At 32.5% G+C, this 21,079-nt stretch overlaps 2 protein-coding genes across 4 annotated transcripts; both read right to left on the reverse strand.

Annotated features, from left to right (window-relative positions):
- Positions 1 to 46: 46 nt before the first annotated feature.
- Positions 47 to 10,992, reverse strand: LOC128155690 (neural cell adhesion molecule 2-like). Of its 2 annotated transcripts, XM_052817525.1 has the most exons (16): positions 10,936 to 10,992; positions 9,634 to 9,684; positions 8,352 to 8,675; positions 6,552 to 6,824; positions 6,092 to 6,315; positions 5,878 to 5,983; positions 5,252 to 5,572; positions 4,859 to 5,158; positions 4,592 to 4,711; positions 4,381 to 4,399; positions 4,073 to 4,125; positions 3,929 to 3,956; positions 3,669 to 3,733; positions 2,874 to 2,889; positions 2,174 to 2,247; positions 49 to 1,144 (listed from the first exon to the last, which is right to left on the reverse strand). In XM_052817525.1, exons 2-16 carry the CDS (start codon positions 9,677 to 9,679, stop codon positions 1,065 to 1,067), a joined length of 2,049 nt encoding a protein of 682 aa, XP_052673485.1. In that variant the 5' UTR covers positions 9,680 to 9,684; positions 10,936 to 10,992; the 3' UTR covers positions 49 to 1,064. The 2 variants fall into 2 exon arrangements, with proteins under 2 accessions (XP_052673486.1, XP_052673485.1); XM_052817526.1 differs by lacking the exon at positions 2,874 to 2,889 and having other exon boundaries at positions 47 to 1,144; positions 10,936 to 10,954.
- Positions 10,993 to 11,817: 825 nt separating this feature from the next.
- LOC128155691 (uncharacterized) lies at positions 11,818 to 17,251 on the reverse strand. Of its 2 annotated transcripts, none has more exons than XM_052817528.1 (2): positions 17,084 to 17,251; positions 11,818 to 14,576 (listed from the first exon to the last, which is right to left on the reverse strand). In XM_052817528.1, the coding sequence occupies exon 2, from the start codon at positions 14,574 to 14,576 to the stop codon at positions 12,690 to 12,692; it is 1,887 nt and encodes a 628-aa protein (XP_052673488.1). In that variant the 5' UTR covers positions 17,084 to 17,251; the 3' UTR covers positions 11,818 to 12,689. The 2 variants fall into 2 exon arrangements, with proteins under 2 accessions (XP_052673488.1, XP_052673487.1); XM_052817527.1 differs by lacking the exon at positions 17,084 to 17,251 and adding an exon at positions 14,926 to 15,061.
- Between the last annotated feature and the right edge of the window lie 3,828 nt (positions 17,252 to 21,079).

Here is a 21,079-nt window from a genome sequence, read left to right on the forward strand (position 1 = left end):
TATATATATATATATATATATATATATATTATGTATTCTTTGTATCTGATGAGCAATTTGGCTGAAGGAATAAATAAACTAAACTTTTAAAACTAATTGGAAAAATAAATCTATCGGTTTAAAACTCGATTACAAATAAATTCGTTTTATCTAAATATTTTTCTTGGTTTGACCTATATAATTTATTTGAGAGAAAAGTTACGATTATGATTTAAGTTCTTTGAACTGTCATCACTATCATTATATAGAACTCTTTAAAAAATAGTTTTATCTCGGAAGTTTTATAACTATCTGATATTATAAATAATATTTTTTGATGTAATGTTATTCTGTCTGTCTGGTCAAATCGTCTTCAATTTTTCTCGCGGCAATGGGTGAACTTTAAACTAACTAGATTTTTTTACCTTTCTAAACTTTACCTTTCTAAACTACTAGATATTTCTTACAGTGATTGTTTGTATGGTATGTACTACTTATATAATAAAAACTATTGGTTTAACAAAATTGTTCAAGTCAACGAGAATGCATGATCGATCGACATCCTTCGAGGAAATTCAGGGCGGTTTTTATGTCGTAAAAGAAAAGCTTGTACTTATTCTACAGAAACGTTTCCTTTTTCCTACGTGTCCTTCTATCCCATCATAATCCTTAAATTTCCTCGTATTCATTTCAAAAAACTAATATTTTTTATGTATGTAGTTTTGGACAAATTTCTCTTCGTGATGCGATCATGCAGTGTTAAAGAACCGATTTATTTCCAATCGAATGTTAATAATTATATTCAATTGCAAAGAAATAAAAAAAAAACTACAAAATATTTGCGGTGGATAAAAGGGGGGTGATGCTCTTAATTGAACCGTTAATTGCTATCAACACACCCGGTCTCGGTGTCCAGCTGACACGCTTGACCAAATCTGTCAATCAGGACTCTGGTATTGTTTCTTGTTTGATTTGACAAGCGGTATGTTATTGATCTCAATCCAGGTGAATTTTCAGGAGGTGGCTTAAAATTGGGGTTTCTGTTTCTTAAAAATGTTGTATATTTCCTTGATCTCAGCAAGACATCACTTACAATTCTTTTTCACGTATCTTACGTTCTTTGGTTGGGTTATTTCAGTGTATTCGCTATATGTCGGGTTTTCGCCTACAAATATAATATTTCAATGTGCAATTTCTGAAAAGATTGTGACAAGGAAAAACAAATGGTAAGTTTAAAATGAAATAAGGCGTGCCGGATTTTCGTGACTATTTTAGATTGTATAAAGAGCTCTGTAAATATATTTGGAAAACACTGAAATTTTGAAATAAAAATTTATTGATTTTTCCTCATGAAATAATAGTTTATAGCTATATATTTACTTTTACTTTTTTCCCCCTATCAAATTGTATTGATTTATTTGAGTGATATTTACGCATAACACAGAAGACCCAATCACCAAATCTGGTGCGTATGAATACAGTCTTCCTTTAGTATTTCTCGAAGATCATGACTGACTCTCCTAGCGACTTCAAGCCAGATCACGACCTGATATACTTACGCTGATTAATATTTCACTGATGTAGACATATTTTAACAGTAAAATGAATTCAATTTATTAGTTTTTAGTATACCAAAAGTAAATTTATCAAATTACAGAATAAAAGATATAATTCCCTTATAACTTATCAAATCCATGTGCACTATTTTTGTCAGCATGATTCGTCTCTTCCAAGAAGAAATGTTAAAAAACGTAAATATAACCATTGAATCATTATTTTTTTTTTTTGAAAGATGTGGTCTCATAACTGCAACGGTGTGTGCAACAAATGTTCATAACACGCTAGCGCGCGTCATTGAATTTGTATACACACCGTTGCAGTTATGAGACCACATCTTTCACAAAAAAATGATTCAATGCTTAAACAAATCAGTTTTAAAAATTTAAGGTAGATCTTATGGGTGATTTGTTGACCGCCAAACCTTCTATGTCAAGAGATACATCTGTATTGGCGACAGTTTGATCGACAAATAAAAATATAGCGTTATAATGTACTGTCTGATACAAGAAAACCTGATCAAAAATTGGTCTAAATGTCTTGTTTTGTAGAATATTCATTGATATTAAAAAAAAACTATAAAAACGAAGCATACTGTTGGACAAGTATATTAAAATTAATATGAAAAATAACAAACCTTGGTTGCGTTGTTCCTTTAGTTTCTGGATATCAATATCATCCACTCTCGCATATTCACCCCCTTCCGAGGAACTTTTTAATTAAAAAAATAAGAAAGAAAGATGCACTCAAGAATACAAATATCTTAAAAGAAAAATACATACAAAAACACAGCTTAGAGTCTCAAATGCATGATATACATGCACATAAGTGCTGATTTAAACTGTATTAAGGCAACTAATGGTAGTATTTATTCATTATGGCTAAGATTTGCTGCCATAAAGCAATTACATGGTAAGGAATGTACGTCCAAACATAATTCAATATTCGAAACTACATTACACTTCGACAAAATTTCTTATAATATATTTCTTAACAAAATATATATATAATCCATCTGCTAATAAAATATAAACTATTTTGATATTATTGTAAAAGTAAAAACTGATAGGCACATATTAAGTACATAAAGCAATATTTTAACTATAAATTGAGTTGAAAAAATGAATGCAAAATTTTAGACATGCAGAAAAAGTAATTATAAAACACTTTGATTTGGATTAAACAATTTAGAAAAGTTATTCAATAGATTTAAAATTTTAGGATTTTTGACTTAAAGATTAAATAATGTAATGTTAATAAGATAACACGGGTTATCTCCAGACCAATGGAAAATAGAAGAACACGTAACATGTAACATTAGTTGTAAAGATACTTACGTTGTTGCACAGCTTGCTATATATGATTTGAGTATAAGTAAGTAAGTAATTGTCTATTATAGTGACATTGTGCATGACATTTATATCATACAAAGTATATGTCAAATAATCGTAATTTGCACCCGGCCCCTTGGATCTATAAGTCACTTTATACAACTTTAACTTTATTTATTTATTTTCGTGTTCAATCATTAACTCGGGGAGGGGGGTTAACGCACAAGAAATCAATCCTGTGAAATTATGGGTTTAAACTTATCGCTTTCTCAAATAACTAATCCTTTTCTAACTATTTTTGCCTATAGAGAACTTGTTTCAGGGTTCATAGTTCGACAAACTTATTTTGAAATCTTTAGGATCTATGAGAATGCCAAGAGTGTTATTCTTTTTAAATAAAGAAATATACACGTTTGAATTACTCTGACGTTTCATTCAAACACAAAAAATAAAAAAATAAAAATAATTCATTCAAAAGGGGACAGACAACAGACAATTTAATAAAAAATGCTCAATTTAGTTTATTGAACTTCTGGACAAATGGAGAAAATTTTCATAAAGTACTGCGTTTTACAAAAGAACTTTAGACCAAATCAATGAATGTTTATTAATCACAACCTAATCAATATTTTATTGTAATAGTTGTAAAATATAATTATGGAAACCAAAATAGTTGTAAATAAATGGTTTGATATAAATTTTGTTCATCAAAGACCGTTCCATGAGACTGAAAATATTTACGACTTTGTCGTAAGTTCTTTGTAAAACGCAGTAAAGTTTAAAATTAAACAATATACTTACGCGATTCTGGCAGGAGTGACGTCATACACTGTGGTGTGAGGTAAGTATTAAACGAACGAGATTCACTGAAAACAAAGATTTGTGTATATTTCAGATATGCGTGTTTTTTTTTTTTGTTTTTTTTTTTAGAAAAACAAGTTATGAAAACAAGAGGACACTTTGTTTTGAGAATGGCTTAAAGAGAAAGGCAAGAACTAGAGTAAACTAGAACAGGCAAAAACTACTTGAATCATCACGGGATGTTTACATCTACATTGTACCTTTCAGAATATCCACTGCTGACCGGAGCTAAAAATAATTGACATAACTTTATAAAAAATAATTCATCAATGCCTTCCTCCAATAAAATTTAAATAAAAAAAAAACACGGCAGAACATATTAAAAAGAGTCATAGGAATCATACCGCAAGATATTCTTTGCACTGGGTGGTCGTCTCTTCCCAAAAGAGACGCTTGTCTGTAAGCATATTAAATAAGAAAAAGAGTGATTTATGAACACCGAAAGACATTGATACTTCATTACAAATGTCTTCTAAAATAAGACAGAGGACCTTTTTTCAAATAATTTTTTTTTTAAATTTAGTATTAAGTAACAAATTTTATATGCGGATTCGATGGACATACATGTACGAAGACAAACTGGGACTAATAATGATTAAGTGTTTGAAATTCAATACAAATGACATGGAAAAATAGAGAAAAGACAACTCACCTTCTGTATTTTTTCAAAGCTATAAAAAATGAAAAAGAAAGATGTGTTAAATGTTTTCTTTATGACAAAGAAAGAATTAAATTTCAAGACTTTCAACAATCAACATTATAAAACAAATGGCAAATATAACTTCTGAATGTTGCATTTGTCGGTCGATGAAATAATATAATTGAAATGAATTAGAGACACAACGAACGCTTGGAAAACTTACATCGTTTATGTCGATACCTGAGAACCAGAACAAGCACAAAAATCCCTATAACAACCACAATGATGATGGAGAGAATAACACCAACGTTAAATCCCGACTTGGACTTCCGATTGCTTGAAACTGACAATGACATATAAATACATAATTGATCTAGTTGGTATTATGCATATATCGCTGAAAACGATGATTACAGTTTTGATTACAGTTTTTATCCTACAATTTTAAAGATATACATCGAGATCAGAGTGATACAATCGGTGAGCTTACCCGCCAATGTTTTTGGAGAGTCCTGTGTCATTTTGATTTTGAACGTAGAAGAGCAATTTTTGCCTACACCATTTACTGTGCATATTTGAATGATGTTTGATTTCGAAGAAAGGTTTGTCAAATAGTATGAATAAATTTCAGAATTTGTTCCCGGATATTTAAACAGTTTGTCTTCTCCAACACTGTTTTTTACATGGACAGTGTAATGTTTGTCCAAATCCGGAACTTCAGCCTCCCATTCAAGTTGAGCTGATGTTTCATACTCCTTAAAATATATGTGGTATGGTTTACTGGGAAAATCTGCAAATGAAATTATTCAAATATATTTTGAGTGGAAATTAAGCATTCTTTACATAAATGTTGCCTACAAAACTATGTCATCATTTTGCTTACCCTGGCCTTCAACGAAGAAGGTGTAATTCGATGTACCTAACGCGTTTTCTGCGATCATTTCATATGTTGTGTTGAACCAATCTTTTATTGTTCCAAAGTCCATGTCAGCGGTATATCCATTCACATAAACCGATTTATTGTACACGTTTATTGGTAACAAGGCGGATTTCAATGATACGTTGAACGAGGGACTGATTTGACCATCCTTAGGTTTAATCTGTACAGTTATTGCCGGGTTTCCAACATATTGGAAAGTTATATGGAATGCTTTTCCAATTTCTTCATAGTAATATGTTTTCATTTGAATGGGTTTTGGAATACCTACATACAATGTACAAAAAATAATTTTGATTTAGACGAAATGTCAATCGAGGAATATGTGAACTACCAAATCATAGTACAATTAGTTGTGCTCCGATGTAAATATATGATTTTTTGAGAAATTAACACATTGATAAATCAATGTACAATTTGAAACTCAATATGCTCTTATACAACAAATGTATTTTTGTTATTAAAACATTCATTCATATTTCGTTTTAGTTAATTTAAAGAAAAAGATCGGTGACATTAGCATATGCAAATAACCTATACATGTATTTGGTTGGGTTAAAGATTGGTCTTACTTTTTACAATCAGATCAATTGTAGCAGCCTTTTCAACATTCCCTTCCAAATCAGTTACACCATTTCCAACTTTACAAACGTAACTCCCAGCATCAAACAAAGAAATCTAAAAGTTCAAATAAAAACAATCTTTATAAAAACCACAGCTTGCCACCAATTTGAAAATAAAATTTTAGACAAGAATAAAAAAATATAACAAGAAAATTCTTCTTACCGATGGTAAAGATAATGTGAATGTTGAGCTTGCAGGGTCTAAGCGAGAGATACCGATATCTGAAGTCAGGTTTCTGACAGTACGATTTCCTACCCAATGTTGCCAATACATGGCAATAAAGTTAGAGGGAACTCCATGACTCTGTATCGTACAAGTAAAATTAACTAGGGTCGATCCTTCGTTTACCTCTACCATCTTGCCACCCGGAACCAGAGTTGGGGGATCTTGTTTTAGAAAATAAAAGCAAAAACGACCATACTAATTATGTAAAAAAATACCAAACTGTTAATTGTTTTTAATTTATCCAGATATATGTACTCAAATTTTAAAGAGCTTTTGAATGACATTTAGATACATGGCATATATATTAAAATCATAACTATAAGTAAAAGCGAAAGAAAATTAATCTAACATTTCAAAAAGAAAATTTCATATTGAACTACATGCGATAAAAACTTACATTCAACGACCAAGATGAATGATTCAGAGGCAGTATAAACTCCTTTGAAATTGACTGTTGCACTACAGGTATAATTCCCTGCCGCTGTCCTGGAGACATTCTTTATACTAAGGGTTAAAGGCCCATTTGAATTCTGCGTCCACATTATTACTTCATTTTCTCGCTGCCACGTGACGTTAGAAATCGGTGCACCAGAAAATGTACAAGGAATGATGACGTCAGAGCCCTCAGTGTAAACGTACGTCATATTTCCTAGCGACACGGTTGGAATATCTGTTTAACACAAAAGATATATCTCACAATAAAATGTATTTTTTGATTGGCAAAGTGATATTATGCACGACAAGTTTAGGTAAACAATAACTATTCTTTAGAGAGGTTCGCTCCTTAGGTTTTGGATAGCCATTTTGGGTCACATCTAGTTTGAAAATTCTGTATCACATATCATTTTTAGTAGTATATACATATTTTACATTTTTACATTTACATTTTCATTACATTTTTACAGAGTTAAGTGAAGGACTATATTTTGTGGCGGAAGGTTTTCAAGAAGGAAATAAACAATTTTCATAACTCACTAGTTTTAGAGTATTGTTACTTTAGCTTCCTAATTTTCAGAGCAGACCAAACTTCTAGATAGTTTGTGTATTACGATATATTCATGATGTTCTAAAAAACACAATTAAACAATACTTTAATATTTCTATCGATATATTTTTGCATATTTAGCTTATATTTCATAGAAGTTAAGAAAAAAGTGAACTCCAATTTAGGGCTAAAATAACTTATTTTATGCTATATCTCAATTTTTTGAGATTTGACCCTACTTTTTTTTACTTTTAAATGAGACATTAAATGTATGTCTATTTGTATGACAAATGACATTAATATATTTTTTTTATTTGCGTTATAATTTGATTACTCCAAACTTTTGTAACGTTTGTTGTTGTGTTCATTATGTACTGGCCTTTTAAGTCACAAGTAAAGCAAGAATTTTAAACTTTGACTTATATTTTCCTTTTTAGTCACTACTTGTGTTCAACTTCATACTGTATTAAAATCATAACTAAATAATAGTTCGAACTATTTTAAAATTTTTAAAAATATTTTTAAATATTTGTTTGATTTCTTCAAATTATCAATTTCTATGTCAAATTTTAGCAAAAATTTCTGTTTTGGGTCCCATATTTCCAAAATATGGCATGTGACATGGGTCACAAAAAAAATAAATGAACATTTTATGTGCCCATCTTTATATCCAAGTGGTTTTCTGAAAATTGACATTACTATTATTTCTGGTGCCAACTTCCTTAATTAAGAAATAAACAGCATGTTAAAAATGATACCCACCGGGTTATGAACTTGGTTGATCACGTGAACAAAACTTGTGAAGCCGGAAGGGCTTCTCAGAAAATTTGATCACGTACCAACCAAGTTCATATCACGGTAAACGTTTGAACAATGCTGTTTATTACTTATAATTGGTTCAGAATTATTAACATAACTGTATATCTATGTTAACAATAAAGCAACTGTTGACGATAAACATTTAAAAATATTTCCCACAGAAATAGAACTTTTTGCAATTCTATAAGTTTGTATAAGAAAACATATTTGCAAATGTAAATATGTAAAATTCAACCCGATTATCATGATTCTAAATGGGAATAAGGTTTTGTGTCATTAAACTTCAACACTTTATATTTTTTATCTCTAGATACGATCAATCACAGCTTGCAGTGGTAAAGAACTGATATGGACACGAAAAATAAAATATTATTCATATTGAGAATAGCAAACCTGGTTGTAAATCAATAGTTGTGCCGCCGAATTGTTCCTCAGTGGAGTTTCCATCTTTATAAGTACACTCCCATGTTATGTTGTCTTTTGGTCGAAGAATCCCGAGGGTAAAAGTGTTTCCATGGCAACTAACGGTGTACTGATCTGCTTTGCTTTGCTGGACCTTACAATCACCTCCACTGAATAAGGCAAACTTGTAGCCAACTTCGTGTTTTATTTTGAAGTGAATATACTTCCATGTTACAGGCAACGTACAATTGAAGTAAACTGGATTGCCGTAGACCCCTTGAACCGTTGGTGATGGTTCAATACTGAACGACATATCTAAATGGATAAAAATATGCATATGAAGATGATGTTAAGATTGTAAATCCATCAAATAAATATTAAAGCAATTAAAAAGGATTTGAATTTATAATAAGAGCACACGATGAAACATCAAATAAAAGTATTCTTCATTTATAAAAAGAAATATAGCAAATATTTTTCATACATAATAGTACTTTTTTTCCAGTAAATAAATATGCATACACACTTTATTAAACATTTGAGTTGATAACGGCGGTTATATATGATATAGCAATTATAAAATATGGACGATGAAAAGGAAATGTATAATATTATGCAAGGAATGTTACAATTTGTATCAATAATTCACTATTATGAGTATCAAAATATAATATCATATCATATTCTACAATCAACTAAAATATATGAACTACCCGGTATTTTTATACATTATCAAGATAGGAAGTAAAGCCCTCTGATGGTATCAACAGGAATTCGATCTCCAATCCATCACGATGTCAAGTGGGCGACGCTGTACAGGTATAAGGATCAGGGATTGGGTAATTAAAAGAAGTATTTGTAATTGAATGTAATTAATTACATTTTTCAAAGGATGCTTATAATGATAAGGACATGTCTATTTTAATTCTAAGTCATTTGTTAACGACATAATGATTGTGATTGTTTCCTGTTGCTAATGATTGCTTTATATACAATATATAATTCAATTCATTTATTTCAATCTCAACACCATTGCACAATGGTACACAGAGACTATAATGATACAATATGTGGTATTTCTTACTTATTTACAATGCACGCGTAATAGAGAGAGAGAGAGAGAGAGAGAGAGAGAGAGAGAGAGAGAGAGAGAGAGAGAGAGAGAGAGAGAATATATTTATTTTATTTTTATTTTATATTTTTATATAAAGAATATTCAATATATTTTAAAAATATTATCGAAATACAATAACATGCAGCAATTAGTACTTACAAACATATTCCGGAAAAAGAAGGAGAAGGAATGAAAATGAATTCATATTTTCTGTAAAGGAAAACATAGTTTCTGTTTACAAACAAAATATCATGTTAGAAGTACAAGTATTTTATCTTTAGTATGTTTTTTAAGGTTACATGTATCTGATGTACTTCAAACTTTATAATTTTTTCAAAATATTGAAGTAAAAAACCCGCCTTGTCAAACAATTTAGTTCTTGAAAGTGGTCATCATCGGGACACAAGGGTCCTTTATCCGTTACAACAATCGCTAAAAGCAGTGTAACGGATAGGAAGAATCTCATGGGTTCCGAAGTTGGAAAGTCGTTCACAAACCCTAAACCACATTGCAACATCCCCATAATAAGAAAGTGGAGCGCGACAAATTGTCAAAAAAGATAACTTTTCTATGCGATTGAAAAGGTTTGGATTCTGAGACCATTACTTAATTACTTAAAATATTTAATTTTCTCTCAAAGTGTGTATTATACACAAAGATGCATATATTTTTACTACGTCTGTGGTATAGGGGATGCCATGAAAAAAGCCCCCCCCCCCCCCCCCCCCACACACACACACACGATTTGTGCATGGAATTGTAACTAAAGGCAGATACCGAAATGTATACACCTATCACTAACATTTGATGGGTCCAATGACATAAACAAAGAAAAGACCTAAGGTAAGTTACATTTTAGATATTGGGTATTTTGAATATTTTAAAAAGATATATATCTCTGCGGGCCTGTTAAATTTTCAAACGCGAACACATGATAAAATGATTACAGTTATTAATATTGTGAATTTTTTTTATCCATTGTTCTCAGTTTATGGTTCTAGGGACAGACCTTTTTGAAGACGGAGAGGCCGAGTGTAGGACTCTTCGAAATCCAGGATGTTTAAGTGCCTGTAGGCTTAAAATCACCATTGCTTTTCAATCCTTTCGGTTGTCTTTAATTTTTTTTATCTGACTATCCGATTAATAAATGGAACTGTACAAGAACATTTGCCCATCTGTCAGTTTGGGTTTATCACCTGTATGAACGTTTGTCAGTTGTGACTTTTATATCTTGCGTTTTACATCTATTATCTAGTTTTGTCTTAGCATGTTTGTACTTTTGTAAATTACACACACACACACACACAACAACAACAACAAATGAAAAAAAGAATTTAAAATATAAAGTTACCAAAAAAACATATATAATAGTTATTGTTGAAATTCTAGCGATTACACTCAAAGCCTGTTTTTGCATTTCAAATGTCTGACAGCATGCGTAGGAAAAATAAGTTTACTTACTTAGTTATAATACCAATCGTGTGACAGGGTCAGGGTTTATGAATCAAGAGATGCAGATTTCTGCTTAAAAGGAAGTAAAAATAAAAGTGCCGCAATTTTATATCTTTCAACCATCTCCTGTCATCTGTATCGAATTTAGAAAGGAGAGGGTAAAGTTTACATCCTTATTTTTTTTTTTCAGATCAGTAATCTACAGTGAGTTAGCAAGTGACCTTGTTACGGTGGCGTTCTGTGTTTATTAAGATAAGAAGTGAAAATACTCTTGTGTTTAGATTCTGGGGGGAAAAAACCCTTTGCAACTTTACCTCCAATAGCACATCGCATTTGCGGTCATAATCTTTGTGTAAATTTGACTTTTGCCAGTTGAATATGTTTTACATTGATTAAATAATCTAATTAGAAATTCCGGATTTAATACAATGCAAAATTGGTACATCTAGAAGGGTTTTGAAGTACATGTGTTGTGTATGTTTTTTTCTACAATAAGTAATAAATATGACACTACATAATATCCCTAGGTTTTTGACACCACACTCAGTATCAGCCTGAAATGTATTATTTTACAAGCATACCTATGTCTTAAATTAATGAATATCGTATACATGTAGCTGTATTTTTACGCAGTGAAATTTTTGTGTTTTGAATTCGATAAAGTTATCATGTTATTGTATCTTGAGTCCTTCATTCCTTTTCATCATAAAATGAATTAATAATATTGAATTACCTTTCTCTATCAGTCTTTGTTCTCATGAGCGATGGAAGTTTTGATCAATTTGACCGACGATTCAATAACTGAAAACCAAATTCCGGTATCTTTTTTTTTCAATCGTAAAAACACGAATAAAGAACAAATAAAGGCGTAAATCTATGATATATTAATACCATGTAGTTATTTTTTATGATTAAGGAATCATTTCAATTAAGGTGCACAAAAAAATACACGAACATCCAAATTAGCGAAATGGTTAAAGTTTAATTTGTTTTATACAAAAATAAATGGTATATGCACATGAGGAGCATGCTGAATATTACGACTACATTATTAAATACACTTTCTTGCTTTCTTGGAGTAACTGTACAAAACACTATGTAGAGATATAACGTTATATAAAAATGTGTGTTAATTGAGGACCCCCCCCCCCCCCCAGAAAACAACAACACAGAAGACATGGAGGAAAGACTATTCGACATTGCATACTACATGTAATGTTATAATTATATGTAATTTGTAGTTAACACAAGCGCACAAAATTTAATTACATTTGCTGATGTACACGCAACATCTTGCTTTTAAATAATTTTTTATAAAGTTCCATGGCTTCATATTCCTGGATATTATGAAATTAATCAGCAGTATATCCCAAATAAAAAAAAAATAAGCAAGCTTAATATTTAACATTTTCCAGTCTCTGTTGGAATAAAGGTGGGTTGTTTCAAGATTTTATCTAAAAAGTTTAAAAGGCAGTTTATTAATGTTTTTTTTATTACCAAATCTAGTCTTAAAAGTTCTTTATATATCACTAAATGGAATTTTTGGTTTCGTAATCATTGTTTAACAGCTGCTGAAGTCCAGTCATCGGTTAAAGTAAATTTGTTCATTTAGGAGAACCTCATGCATGGATCCAGATGTTTTCCCCAGGGCAATGGGGTTCCATTAATCTGTTCCTCAGAGAGAGAGAGAGAGAGAGAGAGAGAGAGAGAGAGAGAGAGAGAGAGAGAGAGAGAGAGAGAGAGAGAGAGAGAGAGAATTTTTATTAATATACGAGATCATAGATCCCCACAATGTCGTCCTTGTCATCTAAAGAATCTGATTCATCTATCACCAAAGCTACTTTAGAGCGATTTCTGTTGACCGCCAAGTGGCCACCATTTTTTAATTTCATAATGGGGGTGAAGGTCTGGGTGTTAAAGTCCATAAACTGTACGGCTGAAGTCGTTGAGATCAAGATTCCAGCCTTCAGGACCGCCAATCCCTCGATTACCGCTTTCCATGACGGAACTTTCACTTTCCATTTCTTCTTGTCACTACTAAAGGGGTTGATGCATTTAATCTGGTCGTTTCCGAAATTCAGAACTCGATAGAATACATCTTGAGTTGCTGGATTGACAGCCAGCGAGCGTTCGACAGATACGTTGATCTTTCTTATCTCGGTGTAATTACTACTGTATACAGATATGTATTCTTTGGCGTCGTTTTCCTTCCAAATAACAAATATGTTAGTATCTGTTGACGTTAGACCGAAGCATTTGCCTTTGTGGTTATTTATCCAACCATTGGGAACCGTAGACAGGTCACGCAACGACAGTATGTTGACACTGTGTTCCTTTGGTAAAGCAACAGCTATATCACCGGAAGGAGCCTGGGTGACGTCATAGGGTTTATGACCAAGCTTTCTAAACATAACCAAAACATTCATGTCATCATAGACTTTAACCGCGCCATTGGATTTATCGGACAAAACAACATAACCATTTTCAAGAAAACAAACTCCAGAAATTGTAGCAGCATCTATCTCATTCATATATCTTGGATGGATGTTGGATAGAAACTTAAGTTGCTTCGGTGGTCCATCTGGAGCTGATAAAAATGATGTCAGGCTATCTGGAATCTGCCTTGGCTCAGGATTAACTTGTTGATATGGATGAACAAATTCGGGACGACCCATTGAGAGCTCTTGGTATGGGTCCTGGTAAGGTTGTCCGTGAAGGTGACCATATGGAGATGCCGTTGGTCCACCAGAAAGACCAATTGCTTCAATGCCTTGTTGTACGGGCTGCACTGAAGGTTGGCACTTAGCCCCCGTGTGAAAGTCGGGTGAAGGTTTATCAACCCTTTGCGTTGATGTCATTGGATGAAGAGGAGGTGTTGGTCCTAGTACCCCCCTTGCTTCATGACCTTGAAAGATATCTCCATAATTTGGAAGGCTGGTGAAATCAGAATACGCAGGTGCTGTTGGTGGAATTATTTGGTACGCCTCATGTTCATCTGTTAGCTGCTGTTTTTCTGGCGCCTTTTCGTTTTGAATCAAGTTGGACAAAGAGACATTGCCAATACGTCTAGGCTGTAAAATCGCCTGCTCCAAGCCCTCAGATATTTGAAATTTCATAAGATAAGGCGGGGCTTCCATTCTCAAGAAATCATCTGCCATTTTGCTTAATGTTGTAATTTGTGGCTCTTTCTCCATGGCGGTCAGTTTTGACACCAAACAAGAACGTAAAGCATCGTTTTGTGTATTCTCAACTTCTTCAACATCAGAGCGAATATTTTGATAACAGTCAAATTTACTTTGATATTCTCGCAGCTGAGCTGCTTGTTTCTGATAGCCATTGTCAATATCTTGCAAGGACCGTTTCTCCATGCTGTCAATCATTTCACGAAAAAGACGGCATCTGTCCTTCACCAAATTTTCAGATGTGTGTTTCTCTTTCCCCAACATGTACAGTTGGCATTTGATAAGTTCACAAACTCTTGAAACAGATGCTACGAAGTCTTGTAGAGGAATACTACAATCAAACTGCTGGCAAGATTTGTGCTCGACGATACTACACCCCGAGCAGATCCGCCTCTTGTGCGTTATGCACTCTCGGTCGAGGGGCATCTTGTGAATGGAACAACTTTCAGATTCACTCACATCAGACATCTGGAAAATAAATACACATATCTTAAACTACACTGTTCATTTTGCACGATAATGATGAGCTTTCATTCAGCAGCTTTACACATTATATTCGTGTTTGTAGGCAAATAGAGTTGTCTTTCCTTCACCCCTATATTCATATTGGGAAGAAAAACTTCGATAAGAATGCATCTGGCATACTTTGATATAAAATTTATTGTCGACACACCAGTTTACAACCTCATAATACTATACAGCATAATGGTTAAATATATAGGAGCCTACTGAATCGATATCTATTCGGATTTTTCCAAAGATTTGTATATTATAAGACCGTGGAGCGAAGAGCAGCTTTGACAATAATTATTGATACCTTGTCTATGACGAATCTCATAAAATGCACGACGGACTAAAGATAAAGGAACACTTGCTCATCCCGATAAGCACATAAATAATAAACTGTTGAATAAATTATAATATTATTTATGTTTTGATTATTTTGGGAAAACAGCATTTCGATCCCGATGTAAATTTAACTGGGATCTAACTCTAACACGCTTCCTCCGATAAATAACTTAATTCAATGATATCTAAATTCCTCTATTCAATGATAGTAATGAAATAGCTAGTAAAGGAACTTTTATTAATATTTTTAAATTGTATAAAATGAAATTTTAAACCATTTGGAGTTTATCCTAAGGCATCTGCCTAAGTCAAGGGTTTCTGATCCGCTCCGCTACTCACAGACCCTAGGATAGCGGAGCGAATCGGAAATCCTTGACTTGGGAAGGTTTGTCTATGGATGGATACTTGTACTACACTAACATTTTATAACAGAACACCAACATAACAATGATATTTCTCCTCTGAATTTTTTTCCCATTATTTAAAGACTGATGTAAGATCTTGATTTTAAAAAAAATAAATGCATACGATACGTGTACATCATTTAATAAACTTCCATATTTATAAAAATAAAAAATCGCAATTTGAATTACTTTCTTTTAAAAGAATTATTGCATAAATGATACTATTGAGGAAATTTAAATCATAAATCTATATGCATCCCAACAATAGTGGTTTTTGCCTCTGAATAATTTGTGAATAAAAAAAAACAACTCACCGGTAATATGTGTACCGGACCATTTCTGAACTTGGTATTTTAGAAATGAATCATCATGAAAAAAAAATGATTAGGTTGGTCCTGTTAAATAAATGGTTTAGTACATGAAAAAAAAGAAGAAGACAAAAACATAAAAAATTTCAACCTCAAAAATCCTTAAAAAACAGAGCAACACGGACCTCTATAAAGACAGAGGTAGGATCAGGTGCCAAGGAAGAGTGAGCATCCTCTGCTGACCGGTCACACCCGCCGTCTGCTCTTTGTCGTAATAAAAAAAAACAACCCAGAAAAGTCCCTTGACAATTAGGTGAATAATTATGGTCTAACAATTAGCATGAAAAAACGTCAGTCAGCATGTGACCCAGTGGAAGATTGTATTTGCTGACAAGGTCGTTGTATCGACCATAAAACTTACGAAAAGATGACTTCAAACGAGACTTTTGATAATCCTGTTTTATCAACTTTTATCAACTTGAGCACACCCTTGCGTATCAAATTAACTGAGAAACAAAACACCATATGCAGGTGATGAAGGTATATTGCTATATAATTAGTAAAGTTGACACAATAGAAAAATTGAAGCCATGTTTTATTTACATTTTATTTTAGTAATTCCTAAATGTTTGATGTTGAATCTTCTTAAACACACTGAGTGCTAAGCACGATATATAAATAAAAGCCCTAAATGGGCTTACGCAAATTTTTTTCGATTGAAAAAATAGTTCTTACTCTCTGAGTAGTCAAAGAAAATTTTGTTAAATCACATTTTTGTGTAAAAATTCTGCAGCATAATCTTATTTTTCAACTCAGAAAATATCGTTGACGAGGGGGCCTTCATTTATTACGAATGGCCACTCATTGTATTTTGATAATTATAATCAACGAAGCTTTTAAATCAATCAGTATACTGAGTAGTTTTGCGATAAAGGAATATTATGCGAACACGGGTAAATACCAATCGCAACTCCTTGTGCCTTTTCGACAGAGCTCGGAAAAATAACATCACTGGATGTCAGAATTTTATACAAAATGGAGTCGTTTCCCATGCATAAGTTTAAGTATCTTCTAATCTTCTATGTCTCTTCTGTGGTATATTTTAGGTTATATATCATTAAATTTTGATAAAGTCAAGCTCACCCATTAACAGATTAAAATGTTCTGTATTTTTATCAAATTTAAAAAAGGGGGTTGGGGGGTGTCATGGATGCCTAAATAAATACATTAGAAGTTGTTTTCCCGCTTGTCAGAAAGACCCGAGATGTTGCGATTAGATAAAACACGAGAAAAAAGGAGTTACAGTATTGTATCTTTTAGCTCTTAAGCGAACGTGCTTATGGCCCCACTAAACACTGTATGATTTCGACCAGCTGACTTCCGTTTTAATTATGTTGTGCTATGACATACTAACCGTATCCTTATTCGGTTGTAACAGTCTTCCTGTGCTGTTGTGATGTCTGCGTTGAGTGGGTTGTACTTTACACGTCCTTATGCAAGCAAGATTCTTGATTGCATCAAAGTGTCCGACTTCCCTGAATTTATTTTCTGTACTGCTGATTTTGCAAGCTCGTCTGTGTTCAACATTTCTTTTTGTCAACTTTAACACCCTGTTTTGTCCACAGCCGCTTGTTTGAAGCTAACCCCATTTGTATAATAACAACTCGTGCGTTTTATAATTACACTTTGTTACGAACTATTGCTACGTAGTCAAACGCCAGTGGTTTTGTGTCCCTGTTTAATATCTCAGCCAACTTTTTGTTTCTGCGCATGTTCTATTAAAATTGACTGTTTTCTTTTTTTTTGTCTTTCCTTTAATTAGTATTTCTGTTGTAGATATTACTTCTTGCGAGTAAGAATCCCATATTTCTTTCTATTACATGTACCTGTCCATTAACAGGTATATAACCAAAATAATTAATGTACCATGTACTCTATTTTTAGGAGTCCGGTATTGTATAAGCATCACTGAATGTTTATCACGTGTTTAATGCTTTTTACCAAAAGATTGTTTGTGGTCTGAAGCAACACCAGCTGTTTTTATTAATTTGACCATGTGTCTTACTGAAATCAGCTGAACACCATTTTTTTTAAACCCCGCCCCCAGGAAAACACAATCATCTTCCTACACAACCAAACCAAGTATAGAAAGTTAACAGCACTTTGTACGGGAAGGAAACAAGTAGATTTCGTTACCTCTTAAAATCATTGTCGTAAAGTGAATATCTCTACACGCAGAAGTAAATCTCATCAAGTCATACAGTTTTCAAGATTGTCATTCGTTTTAATTCTATAATTTGTCATTTACAATTATAATTGTGCAATTTTGGGTACACGTCGTACGTAGTTGTACGTACTCGAAATTTTATATAAATGTGGAGGACGAAGTTGCGTCTTTTCTTAAGTGATACATTAAGGTGAACGTAAATTGTATCAAACTAAATCATAAATGTAAAGACTTTTACAGTTTTTTTATTTATTTTGTATCTTTAAACTTGCACAAAAAATGTAAATCTTTAAAATAATCGGTTTTGTTAATTTGTTTAAAAGAAAGCGAAGGATTCGTATAAAAGAATCCATTTTTGATAATCGTACAAAGTTGTTTTACACTGGAATTTATTCCTCTAAACGTAGAATCAAGAGAAAGAAATGTTTGAAATGAATATTAAATGAATATATTTGATGAATGCATGCCACACACATCAACATCATACGCTAACACCAGTTTTTGCTTTATTTTGTCTTAATATATAGATTGCCTACTCGGTGATTTTGGAGCAAAGGAAATGTTATTGATAATCTATATTCACTTTTTTCAGAGATCAAAAAGACCCATCATTTATTAGACTCAGGACGAATGTATTGGAGAGAAGCTTCGAATTCTTTGATCGACGTTGTCTTACAGTTTGCCCGAAAATTATCCAGTAGTAAATAAAGAGACTTAAAAAAAGTGGTGCGTTTGTATCACGTGATCAAACGAGCTTCCCTAAAAATTCTGAAAAATGTCGTAACCATCATACTTTTAAAAGAATCCTTCCTGCTCGTAGTAGCAATGAAGCTAATTATCTTTAAAAGCGAAGATTTGTAAGGATATATGGGGAAGGTAGGGACATGGGACATGTATTTTAGCGGTTATTAAACTAGATAAGACTGAGCAATATTTAACTTGTCGAATAAACATAAAAAAAAAGAAAGGTAAGCACGGACGTATGAAAAGTTGCTATGATACATGTAACGACCCTTACAAGTATAATACAAAAAAAAGTTCACGTTTAATTTTGAGACACGTTTGAATGAATCTTTTTTTTCATATATGTAACCGGATACAAAAATGTCCATAAATACAACTATTACTTATTTAAATTGTAAATAACTTTGGTTTTAAAAAAGGCCGTTGCTATGGAGCTAAGCAAATCTGAACGATAGTCTTCTCTGATACATATATTTCATTCGCAAAAACATTATAAAGAAGATCTATTAAGAATGATACTAAGATGATATAAAAATAACACAGCTCCAACCCTTCCCCATAATATTTTAAATTTCTTGTATTTTTTGCCTCTTAGATAACCGTTGCATCGTGTGTATATATATATGCAAAGCTGGTATTTGCAATGTACCCTAATAGAGCCAAATATTGGATTTCGGTATCTTGCAAATCAAAAGAAACATATTCAAATACATCTAAAATATCTAATAAATCTTCCAAAAGTTTGTTTCTCTCATTCATAAATAATGAACAATTGAGCATAATGTGCATGTTAAAATTGTTTTCCATTCTTGTACAGTGGTTACACAATTTGGGAACCGTTTTCATAGACAATAATGCAATAAAACGATTAAAATATTTTCTCAGACCAGGGTTTTCTTTAACAATAAAAGATAAGTGATAAAAGAAACCAATTATCTTGAATTCAGTACTATAAAATTAAAAATCTATATTGCTAAGCTTTGTAAATTTTTCTGAGATTTTATCAAATCAGTACTTGTATTCGTTAGGTCATTAAGAGTTGTGATGTCAAGGTCAAACACTTTCAGAGGTACCACCCAAAGCGAAAGTGTTTTACACAAACATAATTTATGACCTTGACCTTTGATTTCAAAATCTTACCTTTGACTTCAAAATCAATGAGGGTTTTCTTGAGGTCATATTGTGTGTAGATGTAAGAGTTCATTGCAAAATGGAAAATGCTTTTTGAGATGGTGTTTGAGAAAGTGGCCACACAGACGGAATGACAGTCGAAAGGACGGACGGACAGACAGACAGACAGACAGACAGACAGACCCAAAGCAATACCCCACTTCATTAAAAGCGGGAAACAAAACCCCGAATATACACTCATCTTGTCTCCTTAACAATTGAAACCAAATGTCACCACTAGATATTTTTTCACTGATAGGAAACGAGTTCGATTTGCTAACACTTGAAACCATTGCCGTGATGTATATATCTTTACACGAAGAAGTACATTACAACAAGTCATAAAATTTATGAGATTGTCAGATGCTTTATTCTATGATGTATCATTTATGCAAATTTAGGCACAATGAGAGAAGTGCATGTTCATATAAACATATAGAAGACGTGCGTACGTCTCTTCCCCAAGATATGCATTTATAGAATGCATTATGAATTACAATAAAGGAAAGTTTTATCAAATAAATTATTGAAAACTAAAAATTTACGATTTATTGTACCTTTATTTTCTTTTTCAGAAATGCTCACTCAATCTTGAATTTGACAGTTTGTTAAAAGGAAGTAAAGTATTTGCGTTAAAGATGAAGCTTTTAAAAATTGCACAAAGTTGTTTTGTAATGAAATATATTTTTACAGACATGAACAGAATGATCAACGGTAAGGAACGATTCGAAAGTGCAATGTACATTTGTATATTTGACCAACAGAGGCCCCGCTCCTCCGTGAAGGTTGACAACTACCTGTGCTTCAGTTCGGTAGACAGCGTGCCTGCCTGATTACAAGGAATAGAAATAAGAGATTTTCTATAAAAATCAATTCATATTCACTACGTGAGAGATCAGTAGAGCCTTGTCGTACATGTATTTTTAGACACATATAACGAAACTTCCTTGACTGTACTTAACTCACTTAGTTTACCTGAAAATATACTACATGTAGTAGATGAAATCAGTTTTGAAGAATTTATGCATTCTCCCATAATAATCAAGCTATCTCTGCCCAGACACTAAGAATTTTACAAATGTTATACTTTAAAGAAACTCTTTCCTGCTCGTTTACCATGAACTCAATAAAGCTGTTAAATGCTAAGAAGAAGCGATTTTTGTCTCTCAGTTGATTCGATACGCAAGGGCATGCTCTTCGTATGAACAGTTTCTAAGACGAAGCAAGCTACTGACAAACAAGTTGATAAAACAGGACTATCAACAGTCT

This window comes from Crassostrea angulata, chromosome 7 (genome assembly GCF_025612915.1).
Source record: "Crassostrea angulata isolate pt1a10 chromosome 7, ASM2561291v2, whole genome shotgun sequence".
Taxonomy (NCBI): domain Eukaryota; kingdom Metazoa; phylum Mollusca; class Bivalvia; order Ostreida; family Ostreidae; genus Magallana; species Magallana angulata.